At 40.0% G+C, this 14,861-nt stretch overlaps 1 protein-coding gene and 1 non-coding gene across 5 annotated transcripts in view; both read left to right on the forward strand.

The window, feature by feature from the left end:
• Positions 1 to 14,861, forward strand: part of SFXN5 (sideroflexin 5) — a 118,705-nt gene that overhangs the window by 33,426 nt on the left and 70,418 nt on the right. For all 4 annotated transcript variants that reach the window (XR_001161446.2, XM_003793413.3, XM_012807412.2 and 1 more), the window contains exons 4-6: positions 7,113 to 7,139; positions 7,710 to 7,764; positions 9,375 to 9,400. Coding sequence is in view for 3 of the 4 variants with exons in the window: in XM_003793413.3 (XP_003793461.1) it covers positions 7,113 to 7,139; positions 7,710 to 7,764; positions 9,375 to 9,400 (108 nt within the window). In the remaining variant the exon portion in view is untranslated. The remainder of the gene's footprint in view (positions 1 to 7,112; positions 7,140 to 7,709; positions 7,765 to 9,374; positions 9,401 to 14,861) is intronic.
• LOC111726501 lies at positions 1,292 to 1,427 on the forward strand. The gene has a single exon (XR_002774264.1). It is a non-coding gene; the product is annotated as a U4 spliceosomal RNA (small nuclear RNA).

Here is a 14,861-nt window from a genome sequence, read left to right on the forward strand (position 1 = left end):
TAGGTCCTCTGTGGGAGGCTTTGGGGCCAGCCTGAAGATGAAGAACATCATTGTCATCCACAGCCCATCAGCTAGTACTCATCACCCTGAGAGGCCACATGACTGCAGGGAGGCTGGGAAGCATCAGTTCAGCTGTGGGCCTGCAGGGAAATGCAGACTGCCAGGGGACACTGCACACTTTCTGCCCAACCCTTACAACAACCCATGTTACTGCTGGAGAAACTGAGGCACAGAGGCAAAGTAATTTGCCCAAGGCCCCACATCCAGTCAGAGCCAGTATTTGTTCCCTGTTCCCCTTTTTTTTATTGCATTCTGTTCCTCTTTCATGTCTTACTGCTCTGAAGATATTATAGCATTTTAAAGATTTTCTTTAGTTCCTGAATTATCTCATTTCCTCAGAATTCCGTTTTCCTTTCACCTCTAAAATTTGTGAGGCTCAATGCAAAATGAAAATGCAAGGCCCTTGTTCAAAAAGCAGAAAAAAACTTTTCCCTCTTTTCTGTGCTCTTCTCCCTCCCAGCCCCAGACTTGCAAAGTTTTTTTTTCTTTATTTGCTATTATTTAATGTCTTTCTCCCTCAGTCATGGGGGGCACTCAGAGTGCAAGGGCAGACCCTGCTAGGCTCCCAGAGCCCTGCCCTACAACTTGGCCTGTGGGACCTGCATGGCCTACCTGGCCCTCCATGCTCCTAGCCCTCCGCCAAGAGTGGAGGGTGACAGCAGTTCACTGAATGGATGGCGAGAAGTGGGTAGCCAAGAACCCATCCCAGGGAGGTGGCTAGAGGCAGTATGAGCTGGATGGCATGTGAGCTGACACTCCAGGCCATCAGCACTTGCCCATTTGTTCACTTTCAAACTACACATTCAAGGATAAAGACATAGTCACATGTGGCTTTAACGACGGGGACACATTCTGAGAAATGCATCATTAGGCATTTTGTCACTGTGCAAACATCATAGAGTGCTCTTACACAAACCTAGATGGCACAGCCTGCTCACACCTCGGCTTTGTGGTGTGGCCTGTTGTTTCTGGGCTAAAAACCAGCACAGCACATGCACGCTGAGTACTGTGGGCAGCTGTAACACAGTGGTGCTTGTGTGTCTAAACTTAGAAGAGGCACAGCAAAAATGCAGTATAAGAGATTTTATAAAAGGGCACACTCGTATGAGGTGCTTACCACGAATGCAGCTTGCAGGACTGGAAGTTGGTCTAGGAGAGTCCGTGGGTGAGTGGTGAGTGAATGTGAAGGCCTCGGACATTACGGTACACTACTGTGAACTTTAACACTTACAGCTTTGCACGGTGGCAGTATCGTAGCCAATGAGATTTACCTGAGGTGCAATTATTGCTAATTGAAAACTTTTCCCTATAGCCTGATGACTTGCTATATAGTTGGCACTGGCAATTTTTGACGGTCTCTAGGAAGATTGAATTAAAAAAAAAAAAAAGAACACTGTACAGCCAGGCTCTGAATATAAATTATTATAATGACTTAAACTCAGCTTACTGTGGCTGGTCATGGTGGCTCATGCCTATAATCCTAGCATTCCAGGAGGCCAAGGCAGGTGGATTGCTTGAGCTCAGGAGTTCAAGACCAGCCTGAGCAAGAGCAAGACCCCCTCTCCACTAAACATAGAAAAACTAGCCAGGCATGGTTGTGGGCATCTGTAGTCCCAGCTACTCAGGAGGCAGGAGGATTGAACTTAGGTGTAGGCTGACACCATAGCACTCTACCCAGGGCAACAGAGGGAGACCGTGTCCACTCCCCCACCCCCTGCCCCCCCAAAACTTAGCTTACTATAACTTTTTTACTTTATAAGCTTTTAATTTTTTTTTAACTTTTTGACTCTTTTGTAGTAATAGCTTAAAATACAAACACATTGTACGGCTGTACAAAAAATATTTTCTTGCTTTATCTCCTTATTCCATAAACTTTTTTCTATATTAAAATTTTAAATAAAATTTCAAAACGTTTTTGTTAAAAACTAAGACAAACACACACCTTAGCCTAGGCCCACACAGGGTCAGGTCAATCAATATTTCTGCCTTCCACCTCCAGGCTTTGTCTCACTGGAAAGTCTTCAGGGGCAACAACACCCAGTGAACTGTCATCTCCTTTGATAACAATGTCTCCTTCTAGATACCTCCTGAAGGAAATGCCTGAGGCTGTTTTACTGTTAACTTTATATAGAGAGATATATATAGACATGTATCTATATATAGAAGTGTCTATATATAGATACATGTCTATATAGAGTGATCTCGATATAGATATATTGACATATATAGAGATATAGACATAGATAGATACAGATAAATATATATATATATATATACACACATATATACATATATAGATATATGGAGCACATTCTAAAATAATGATAAGAAGTATAATGTAGTAGACATATACGCCAGTAACATAACATAGTAATTAATTGTCATTAAGTATTACATTCTGTATATAGTTGTGTGTGCTAGGCTTTGATAAACCTGGCAGCACATTAAGTTTGTTTACAGCAGAGTCAACACAAACATGTGAGTAATGAGTAATATGTTCTATTTTTTTGAGGCAGAGTCTCACTTTGTTGCCCTTGGTAGGGCATAGCTCACAGCAATCTCAAACTCTTGGGCTCAGGTAATTCTTTTGTCTGAGCCTCCCAAGTAGCTGGGACTACAGGAGCCCACCACAACACCTGGCTAATTTTAGAGATGAGGTCTCGTTCTTGCTCAGGCTGATCTCAAACTGTGAGCTCAGGCAATCCACCTGCCTCAGCCTCCCAGAGTGCTAAGATTACAGGTGTGAGCCACTGAGCCTGGCTTGTTCTATGATCTTACAATAGCTACGAGGTCACTAGGCAAAAGGAATTTTTCAGCTTCATTATCATTTTTGGGGGAACCACAGTTGTATGTGTGGCTTCTTATTGACCATAATAGATGTATTATTGTGTGGTCCCTGATTGTATTAAAGACACAAGGATCAGACCCCTGGAATAGGGCCTGCTGGGCATTGCATGGATGGCATGTCCTCAAAGCTGGCCCTCGTAGGGGGTCATTTCTCTGGGAGCCTGTCCGTTTCCCTAGAGAAGGTATCTCCATCCCTTCCCAGGCTGTGTTCTGGGAGCTGGACACAGGCTCCTGCAGAGAACCCTGTTCAACACTCAGACCTTTGCCTTATCACTGCTATGCCTGTGACCCACATCCAGGCTGCTCTGATAAGTCTTCCCTGGAGAATAAGCCTTCATCAGCTGTGTGGAGCTTTGGGCCTCCCTTCTCCCCCAAAGGGACATTTTCAACCTCTCCCTGCTCTCTGGCCCTGCCAGACCATATGTCTTCTGAGTGGCTCATGGGGTGCACTGCTGCTCTCTTTAGCACTGCTGGCCATTCATCCCCTCTTCAGCTCTCCACCCTTCAGAGACATGTGGCCTCTCCCACATGCTGTCATGCACCTACCATGGGCTGACTGTACTCCAAGAACTTCCCATGTACCTCTTCCTCCCCTTCCTGTCCTGATGAGGTTTTCAGCTGCTTTATTCATTTGCTGTTCTTTTTCAAGGATTTGGGAAGATAAGATAGATCTGTTTGTTTACTTCACCATGCCTAACCCTAAATCAGTTACATCTTGGGCATACTTACACATATATGATGTATTTTAGAAGATTATATTCCTTCACCAAGCATTTATTGAACACCTATTGTTTGCCACACCCTGTGGTGGTTTGCTGGGAGACAGTACTGAGAAGCAGCTTCCTGTTTGTGAGAGGCTGGACTGTACCAGGTGGGAGGCTGAGAAGGTTATGATTGTGGTGGAAAGTTTGGGGCGGCAGGAGTCTGAACACAAAGGCCTGCAGCGCACCTGGGCCGGAGCCTGGACTGGGGGATGTGCTTCAGGAAGGCCCTTTCCAAGCAGAGAGGGAAAGGCCAGCCTTTTGTCACTCTTTAAAACCTCTTTACTATCATACTCTCACTTACCTTTGGGTTACCAGGGATTCTGCATTTGGTTTTTCTCACCAGTTTCCCAATTATTATTTTTAAAAATCTACTGCTTCTAATCTGCCTGGGTCTGGAATGGCAGACAATCAAGTGTGTTGGAAGTGTGTCTAAAATAAGAGTTAATTAGGCTGTGAATTAAGTTTTGAGGGACTCAGCTGTGACTAAAATGCATAAAGTTTAATGTATCAATTTTATAACTTCTATTTTTACTACCCAGTAGCCTTCTTAACTTCTGTAGCTTAATTTGTATTCCAGATGACCAGCATTACCATATGAGGCATAGCAACTATTCTCTTATAAAACTTTAAACATCAGCTGTGGGCTGTATCTTCTTTTTAGTCCTATATTCTTCTGGCTACATTAAAAATGCATTGGCCTTTGGTTTGCCCAAAGTATAAATTTTTATTTACTGTCATTCCTTGATTTGAAGAGGCTTACTATATCACATTTTAGCATCTCTAAAATGGGATGAGTTTTATACTTGATGGGGTTCTTGGCATTACATCAGAGTTTTCTTTCTTATGTGGTATATAAAAGCGTATCGTAGGATCAAGACTATCTTAGATTCAATAACATGCAGTAGTTAGGTCATTTGAAGGGATCGACGGTTGTTCTGTTTCTCCACCCTGTCCCCCACTCTGGGTTGGAAAGAAACAAGCTCATCACTCATTTGAAAAGAAATCCTTTTCTCCTTAAACCTTACAACAACAAAAATAGGGATAATAATAACAACAGTAAGCATGTAAAGCACCTACTATGTGCCAACACTTCTCTAAGAACTTTCCAAATAACTATTCAACAATTCTGGGTTAGGCCAGGTACAGTGGCTTATGCCTATAAACCTAGCACTCTGGGAGACTGAGGATGGAGGATTGCTTGAGCTCAGAAGTTTAAGATCAGCCTGTGCAAGAATGAGACCCCCATCTCTACTAAAAAAAAAAAGAAAGAAAGAAAAAGAAAACTTAGCCAGGCATTGTGGTAAGCACCTATAGTCCCAGCTACTCAGGTAACTGAGGCAGGAGGATCTATCTCTTGAATCCAGGAGTTTGAGGTTGCCATGACTAAGGCTGACACCATGGCACTCTAGTCTGGGCAACAGAATGAGACTTGTTCTCAAAAAAAAAAAAATTAAAAAAGAAATTAAAAAAAAATAATTCTATGTTAGAGGTATGGCTATTACTCTCATTTTATAGATGAGGGAACTGTGGCTCAGAAGTTAAAGAGGCAAAGCCAAGAATCCAGGCCGTTGTTTCTCCTAAAAAAAAATCATGCTGTGCTGACATTGGTGAATCTAGGAGGCAAGTGAAGTGTCTTCGTTTAAATCAGGGATTCTTACCCGGTCATGACTTAGACTCAAATAGGGAGCTTTAGAAAAATAGCGAAAGAATTCTCTACGCAATTCTAAAGTACAGCCAGTATTAAGAACACCTGGTTTATTTTATTTTATTTATTTATTTATTTTTGAGACAGAGTTTCACTATATTGTACTGGGTAGAATGCCATGGCTCATCATAGCTCACAGCAACCTCAAGCTCCTGGGCTTAAAGCATCCTCTCAGTCTCCCGAGTAGTGGGGACTACAAGTATGCACTAGCCATGCTTGGCTAGTTTTTTTCTGTTTTTAGTAGAGATGGGGGTCTTGCCCTTACTTAGGCTGGTCATGAACTCCAGAACTCAAGCAATCCCCCCGCCTCAGCCTCCCAGGGTGCTGGGATTATAGGTGTGAGCCACCTCACCTGGCCCAAAGGAACCCCTACTTTAAATGATCTGCATGAGATCCCCTAGCCTGCCATTATGGGGTCTATAGCTGTCTTACCCTTATTCTCTGAGGATGCCACACCCCCCCAGGGTAGGGTGGCTGCCCAGCCTGGGTGACAATGACAGCCTGGACCTCTTATTCTTTTGGATCTGAATCTCTTGGTTAGAAAATATGGCTTTCTTTTTTTTGTTATTGTTGTCGAGAAGTCATCGAGGGTACCCAGAACCAGGTTGCACTGATTGCATTTGTTAGGTAAAGTCCCTCTTATAATTGTGTCCCTCCTCCAAGAGGTGTGTCACACACCATGACCCCTCACCACCCCCTACTTCCCTCTCTCTGATCCCCCATTGCCATACCCCCCACCATATACAGTTGTCCTTATTCAGAATTCAGTGCATCGGATTCTTCTCCATTCTTATGATGCTTTACTAAGAAGAATGTGTTTCAACTCCATCCAGGTTAATACAAAAGATGTAAAGTCTCCATCTTTTTTAGTGACTGAATAGTATTCCATGGTATACTACCCCATAGCTTGTTAATCCATTCCTGGATCAGTGGGCATTTAGATTGTTTCCACAGTTTGGCAATTGTAAATTGAGCTGTGATGAACAATCTAGTTCAAATGTCCTTATGATAAAAGGATTTTTTTCCTTCTGGGTAGATGCCCAGTAATGGGATTGCAGGATCAAATGGGAGGTCTAGTTTGAGTTCTTTGAGGATTCTCTATACTTCCTTCCAAAAAGGTTGTATTAGTTTGCAGTTCCACCAGCAGTGTACAAGTGTTCCCTTCTCTTCGCATTCATGCCAGCATCTACAGCTTTGAGACTTTGTGATTTGGGCCATTCTCACTGGGGTTAGGTGTAGTTTTGATTTGCATTTCTCTGATGATGACAGATGATGAGCATAGCATTTTTTCATGTTTCTTAGCCATTGTCTGTCTTTAGAGAAGGTTCTATTCACCTCTCTTGCCCATTGTTATAAGGGATTGTTGACTTCTTAAATGTTGATTAATTTGAGTTCTCTATAGATCCTAGTTATCAAGCTTTTGTCAAATTCATAATATGCAAATATCTTTTCCCATTCTGATGATTGTCTGTTTGCTTTGATTGTTGCCTCTTAACATACAGAAGCTATTCAATTTAATTAAGTTCCATTTGTTTTATTTTTGCTGTTGTTGCCATTGCCACTGAAGTCTTCTTCATAAGGTCTTTCCCTGGTCCAGTAACTTCAAGTGTTTTCCCCACAGTTTCTTTGAGAATTTTTATTGTATCATGCCTTAGATTTAGATAGAAAATATAGCTTTCATTTATCATTTATTTCCTTTTCCTTTTTTTTTTTTTTTTCCTTTTTCTGTCTTCTAGCTCTGGAGTGCACAGAAAATCAAACAGGTAATCCAATTTTGGACTCTTTTTCTGTTGTTCTCCATCCCCTCCTGAGCCCCACCCTAACCCTGTCCTGGATCTAGTGGAAGCCCCTCCTCCCATGGCCGTTTCGTTCCTTCAGTCTCTCCCTCACCTCTTCCTTCTGACCCAGCACCTGAGGGCTAGAGTTTCTGAAGCCTGAGGCTCAGGCCAGGCTGGCCTTTCCCTGGGCTCTCTGAGCTCTAGGAAGGGACTAGGGTCCATCCACAAAATCATTATATGTCTACTATGTGCTAAGCATGGGGTTCAGGGTTTGTATGGAAGGCATAGCCGTGGTCCCCACCGGTTTTTATGCTCCCTACACTGAGCTTTGAGGATTAGTCAGGAGTTGGGATGCTATTTATGTTTTGATTCTCTTACTTTAAAGGGTGGAAAAGACTAACAGGCAGAAGGCAGCACACAGTTACTGGTGTCTGAGTCTTCCTGGAGAAGCAGTCCTTTTCCCCCTTCCTCCCTAAGCACCTCTGCTTGGCTCCCTCCTCCTTTTCTCCCCTCTTCCTCACTGTCATCCTGTGCTCTATCCCTGGCTCTTTCCAGGCTATTCTACACCCGGACACCAATGAGAAGATCTTCATGCCTTTTAGAATGTCAGGTGAGCTCCTGGGAACCTTCTGCTTCTGTGCAGGCCAGGGTACTTACTATGGTTGCAGCTCCTGGAGTGTCCAGATTGAGGGGTTCATGGGTAGGGTTGGGTGGAAAAGTCCATAAGAAGGACAGGAGGCCAGTCCAGGGATTGGAAAGGCTTTATTAGTAGAGAAAGGAGAGAAAAACAGTAGTGTGAAGTCTGACCTGAAGTCAGCTCAGCTTTCTTTCTTTCTTTTTTTTTTTTTTTTTTGAGACAGGGTCTCACTATGTCACCCTGGGTGGAGTTCCATGGCATCACAGCTCATAGCAGCCTCAAACTCTTGGGCTCTAGTGATTCTCTTACCTTAGCCTCCCAAGTACCTGGGGCTACAGGCACCTGCCACAATGCCTGGCTATTTTTTGGTTATAGTTGTCATTGTTGTTTGGCAGGCCCAGGCTGGATTGGAACCTGTTAGATCTAGTGTATGTGGCTAGTGCCCTAGCCGCTGAGCTACAGGCACCGAGCCCCAGCTCAGCTTTCCTACATTTTCAAGAGCCTTTTATTATTCTTTATCAGTGGGGTTAAATGTGGGAGGAGGGGTTCCCAGACAGAGTCATCCCTTTTGCAGAGGGACTAATTTTTGCACTCAAGGCAAATCTAGGAGTTACTACCTTAATCGGCCGCCAGTGGGGGCCACGACAGACTCTAGGGCAGCAGAAGCTCTGTGTATGTTATAGTTGTGGCTGCAGATATTCTGTGGTCCCTGTACTGGGCAGAGCAGGCACTCCTCCTGAGCCTGGCTTCTCTTATAACTTCTTCTTCTTTTTTTTTTTTTTTTTTGAGACAGGGTCTCACTCTGTCACCCTAGGTAGAGTGCAGAGGGATCATCATAGCTCAAATTCCTGGGCTCAGCCTCCTAGGTAGCTGGGTCTACAGGTGCATGTCATCACACTCAGCTAAATTTTTCTATTTTTAGTAGAGACAGAGTCTTACTTTTGCTCAGGCTGTCTTAAACTCCTGAGTTTAAGTGATCCTCAGCCTCCCAGAATGGTAGGATCACAGGCAGGAGACACCATGCCCTGCCAATTTCTGACCTTTTGGAGTTAGGAATTCCTCTGAGGAGCTGATCAAACTCTGGACCTCTCACCAGAGCAAGGCGAGAAAGGGCTGTGTGCATGCACAATTATGCATGCTTACAATATTAACTTTTGGTTTAGATGTAGCTCAGATAAGTATGCTCACTGTTGTCTGGCCACCAGCTGACTAGGGGCTGGGGACAGGAGACTGCCCATTGACAACATCTGGGGCTGCAAAGGGAGCATCACCTGGAGACTATGACCAGCGAGGAGCCAGCACCAGGACCTGGCTGTCCTTCACCCTGGCTCTCTGCTCTCTCCTGAGGATGCCAGAGAGCTAAAAGGCTCTGGTACTTAGAGGTATACAGCTTAGGTGGGTAGGGAATTCCTTGTCCCAAAATGGTCATGATGTCAGGATAGTAAGAGCTGATGCTAGAAAGACAAGCCAAGGGAAGAAGGAAGACATTCTGGGGTCCTTGGAGGATGTCCAGTCTTGTGCAGTGAGGGGGGGAAATTGTGTGGATCATAAGACCTGACTCTTATTTTTCTTCTTGCTCATAGGTTACATTCCTTTTGGGACACCAATTGTAAGTGTTACTGTCAATGGATTTTCTTTGCTAAACTTTTTTAAAATGTATAAACTTTACATTATTGTTCGTTAATGTTTGACTGAGTTATGGATTTAGGATAAATTTCTGGAGGGGAATTGCCAGATAAAAGGATTTACATTTCTGATTATTTCTCTTGATGCTGATAGCCAAACCTCTTTTCATAAAATGTGCGCTGACTTATACCCAACATGGAGTCAGAACGTGCCTTCATCTCTGCACATTTTCCATCCCTAGTATTGTCATCAGGACCTTCTGGTTATAGGGAAGTCCATGGTTCAACTTAGAATATTTTAGCTTTATGATGGTGCAAAAGCAATATGTATTCAGTAAAAACTATACTTCCAATTTCAAATTTTGATCTTTTCCCAAGCTAGTGATAGGTAGTATAATATTCTCTTGTGGTGCTGGGCAGTAGCAGAGAGCCCAGCTCCCAGGCAGCTCCATGATCACCAGGGTAAACAACTGATACTCTACAGCGGACTGCGTTAGCAGCATTTATGCTCTGGTTTCTCCAGGTCAAATAAATCTTTCACCTTTTACTGTATTACCAGCTGTTTTTGGATATTGTGTTTTGTGTTTTTCCATTTCATCATGTCTACAAAATGCCTATTTTCAACTTACCATGGGTTTATCAGAGTAACCCCATCACAAGTCAAGGAGCATCTATGCATACTTTCACGTAATTTTTTTTCGCTTAATGATATATCCTAGAAATCGCTGTATATTCATAGAGATCTCTCTCATTTTTTATAGCTGCATAGTATTCTACTACTGGAGGTTCCATGATTTATTTACCCACTTTCCTACATTAGGTTGTTCCTAATATTTTGCCATTATGAATAATACCATGATGATGATACCACATATAATATATTTTTTGATATTGTTAGGGTAAACACCGAAAGACTAATTAAATAGACATTTCTGGTAACAGTGATCAAGATAAAAGAGAAAACACACAAGCAGTATTTGGAACAAAAAATACAATATCTATAGGTACAGTAGATTTTTTTTATTAAATCATAGCTGTGTACATTAATGCAGTCATGGGGTACAGTGTGCTGGTTTTATATATAATTTGAAATATTTTCACCAAACTGGTTAACATAGCCTTCATGGCATTTTCTTAGTTATTGTGATAAGACATTTATATTCTGCATTTAGAAAGTTTACATGTACCCTTGTAAGATGGACCATAGGTGTGGTCCCACCAATCATCCTCCCACCACCCATCCTCCCTCTTCCCTTCCCCTCCCTCTCCCCCATCCCCATATTCTTGGGCTATGATTGAGCTATAGCTTTTGTACAAAAGCTATAAACTAGTTTCATAATATGTTCCAGCTCCATCCATGTAAACATGAAGGAGGTAAAGTCTCCATCTTTCTTTAAGGCTGCATAATATTCCACGGATACAGTAGATGTTTAAAAGATCAGAATGCATTGAACAACCCAGAGCAATAAATACAAAGACTTAGAAGGAGTGGAAACATTTCTGGGAAAGTATAGCTTACCAAACTACCTAGCAATATGAAATATAGAATCTGATTAGATCAATAAGTAGAAAGAAATTAAATTAGTAGTTTAAAATATTTATACCAAGGAATAAACACACAGAAATTATCACTGGGCTCTGATGGTTTTCCAGGTGACCACACTGAAAGGACTAGCCAAACTCAATCTTTGTAAAATTCTTAAAGGAGAAAAAAAAGGAATTATTCCCAATTCATTTATGAGGCACATTGAAACCAATACTAAAGAAGTAAGTATAAGAAAAATTATAGGTAGCCGGGCATCATGGTGGGCACCTGTAGTCCCAGCTACTAAGGAGGCTGAGGCAAGAGAATCACTTAAGCCCAAGAGTTTGAAGTTGCTGTGAGCTGTGATGCCACAGCACTCTACCAAGGGTGACAAAATGAGACTGTCTCCAAAAAAAAGAAAGATTATAGGCCAGTGTCACTTATGAAACCTAAAAATTATAAATAAAATAATAACAAACTGAATCCAGCAATGCATCAAAATATGCTATAACCGAATAATTTTCAGTAAGGATTATAACATTAGAGAATGTATTAATGTAATTCATCACATTAAGAAATTGAGAAAATGGGAGAAACATGACTTTCCTGATAGAAAAGGAATTATTTTATTTGACAAAATAAAACATAACTCCACTTACAATAATAATAACCATAGTAAAAATAAAATAGATTAGGTCTAGAAGGAAATTCCTTAACAGAGTATCTACTAAAAAAAAAAAAAAAGAAAATAAAAGACAACTAACCCTATAGCAAGCACCCTTTCCTTTCTCTTTCCCGTTCCCTTTCCTTTCCTCACCACCTGGCCTAGGTGCAGCACTGGCATTTACCAGCGTGCAGAAATGACATCCATAAGCACCATTATTTTTCTTTTGAGACAGAGCCTTACTATGTCACCCTTGTGGCATCACAGCTCACAGCAACCTCAAACTCTTGGGCTTAAGTGAGTCTCTTGCCTCAGCCTCCGGAGTAGCTGGGACTATAGGCACCCGCCACAGTGCTCAGCTATTTTATGATTGCAGTTGTCATCATTGTTTAGCAGGTGCAGGCTGGGCTCAAACCCGCCTCAGCGTATGTGATGCCGCCACACAAGTACCATTCTTAAAGATAAAACAAATAAGGGCAAATTCTTAATATCTGAGACACTATAAAAAGCCTGATAATCCTATTACTACCCAACACTTTCCCTGAAGATTAGCAAATGCAGTTAGACATGAAAAAATAAACTAGTATTAAAGCTGGAAAAGAAGAAACAAAAAAAATTTATGAGAATAGACAAACTATTAGTGCTATTTAAAGATTTCTGGATATGAGATAAGCATACAAAAAAATGTTTTATGCCTATAAGCCTACAACAAAAACCTAGAAAATGAAAATATTTTTAAAAGGTACCATTTACAATACACTTAAAACTATAAGGCTCCTAAAAAGAAATTTAAAAAATGACATGCAAGACCTTTATAAAGAAACATATACGACTTTATTGAAGGACATTGGAAATCTAAATAAATGGAGAGATATATCGTCTTGTTTTCTTTAAATTAAAATTTGTATTCAATGTAATTCCAATCAAAATCTCAGCAGAATTTTTCATGGAACTTGACAAGTTGATACTAAAAATTATGTGAACAAGCTAAGGAATAAGAACAGCCAAGACAATTTTCTTCCTTTTTTTTTTTCTTTTTCTTTCTTTTTTTTTTTTTTTAACGGCACCATATATTGGAAGCTGAGACAGTGTTCAAGAATGAGATGGTGGGAGAATATTATTAGACAGTTTGATTTTGATACAGGGTTAAGCAGACAGATTAATGGAATAAAATAGGCAAAACGTGGAAACATACCCATGCTCACATGGAAACTTGATATTTGACAAAGGTGGTGTTACAAATCAGTGGGGGGAAAGGATGGGCCATCTATTATGTAGTGCTGAGACAGTTGGCTGCCTAGATGGAAAAGAAATAAAGTTAAATTTCTAGCTGAGAAAAAATAAATAAATCTTTAGCTGACCTGGTACACAGAACCACATTTAAATATGAAAAGAAAGTATTTGCAGCAATGTTTATGATAGCAAAAAATTGGAAACTACCGAAATTCCATTAATAAGAAAATGGCTAAGCTGTGGTTTAGTCATGCAGTGGAATACTTAACACAGGAAAGAAAATAATGAACAAGGGCTACATTTATGAATATGGATAAGTCTCAAAAAGAATGTTGAATGAAAAAATAGTAGCAGAGTAGTAATGCTCTCTGATGTCATTTATATAACGTTTAAAATATGCAAAGCAATGTTATATATAGTTATGGGTACATTTTTCATGTATCTATAAAAACACTCATGGGAACAATAAGCAACAGATTCATGATACTGATTACCTCTGGGAAGAGAGAAAGCAATGGAATCTAGCAAATCAGGGTGCTTCATTTGTAGTTGTAGTGTTTCATCTTTTTAAAAAGCTAAAATTTTTATAAAAATTTGACAAAATAAGATTTGACATATATGGATACTCATCCTCTGGACTTTTCTGTATTCTTGAAATATTTCATTTTATGCATGTATTTTAAAATATACATAAATACATCGAGAGACGTATTATTCACATCTCTATCTTTATGTTCTTGCCCCGAAACTACAATGCTGCTCTGAAATATTCTGAGAAAGGATTATAAACTTTCCACTATGATTGTGTGTGTCTCTGTTTCATTTCTTTTCATTTCTTCAGTTGTTGTATGTATTGTAATTCAGAAGTGTTTTGGTGTTTTCATGACAGTGTTATCTTCTTGATGTTATTACCTTTTTTCTCTTTCTTATACAAACCCACAATATCCTCATTTTTTTAAATATTCTTGCCTTAAATTCTATTTATCTCATAGTAATATTTCTATTCTTATTTTAATTTATTTGCCTTGTATATCACTTGCTTATACTTTTACATCAGAGTCATTTGATTTCTGTGTCCTTTTGTATTTTATGTCTCAGACTCTAGCTGAATTCTTTTAACCCAGTTTGAAAAGTACTATCTTTAATTCTAATAACAAATGGGACCCACTCATTATTTTGCCACTGATTGTTCTAACCACTTATTCCAGCCATCAGGTGGGGTTTTTTTGCTGGCTTATTTACTAAGCTTTGTTGTTTCCACTTCTTTTCCTGATCTGTACTAGAGCGATCGTTTTCACTGGTCCTTTTGGTTTCAAGGAGTTTGGAAGGGGAAAATCCTAATTCTTTCTAATTACCATTCATGCATAATATTTTACAGATTAGAAAGGTTGTATTATACATATTTTGTGAATATCAAGAATCAAATAATGCATATGACTTCCTCAACCCTACCCACACAGGAAGAGCCTCTCAGCATACAATTTTATTCTAATCTCTACTTGAACATTTTACCTCTATAAATCTGCTAAATTTTTGGAAATAAACTGGAATCTCATCAGATGTAAACTATCGGATGTAAAGCTTTTCTTAGCACCTATTTTAAAGTCCACAATTATTTAAAGTTTGTGTGTGTATATATTTTATGTTTGACTAGAATATTTTTTTGAATAATTTTCAGACTATGTGGACAATACACTTTCTAAATCCTTGCATATCTGGAAATGTCTTTTTCTCTCTCTCTCTCTTTCATACATGAACAATAGTTGGCCTGATTCTCTTTTCTTTTCTAGGTAAACTTCCCCCCTTCCCCTGGAATCATTTGGTATTTTTTTTCTCTTTTTCTTTGGAGTTCAAAAATAGCTTTAGGGTTTAAAAAAAAAAAAAAACAACTCTGTATATTTTATAAAATTATACAAGTAATACATGAATATGTTCTTTGGGATTCAAAAATACCACCACCAAGATTTTTTTTATATAGAATATTTTTAAAGTTAGACAAATAACACATGAATGTTCTCTCAGC

Source organism: Otolemur garnettii, unplaced genomic scaffold (assembly GCF_000181295.1).
Source record: "Otolemur garnettii isolate 467f Iridium unplaced genomic scaffold, OtoGar3 scaffold00068, whole genome shotgun sequence".
Taxonomy (NCBI): Eukaryota; Metazoa; Chordata; class Mammalia; order Primates; family Galagidae; genus Otolemur; species Otolemur garnettii.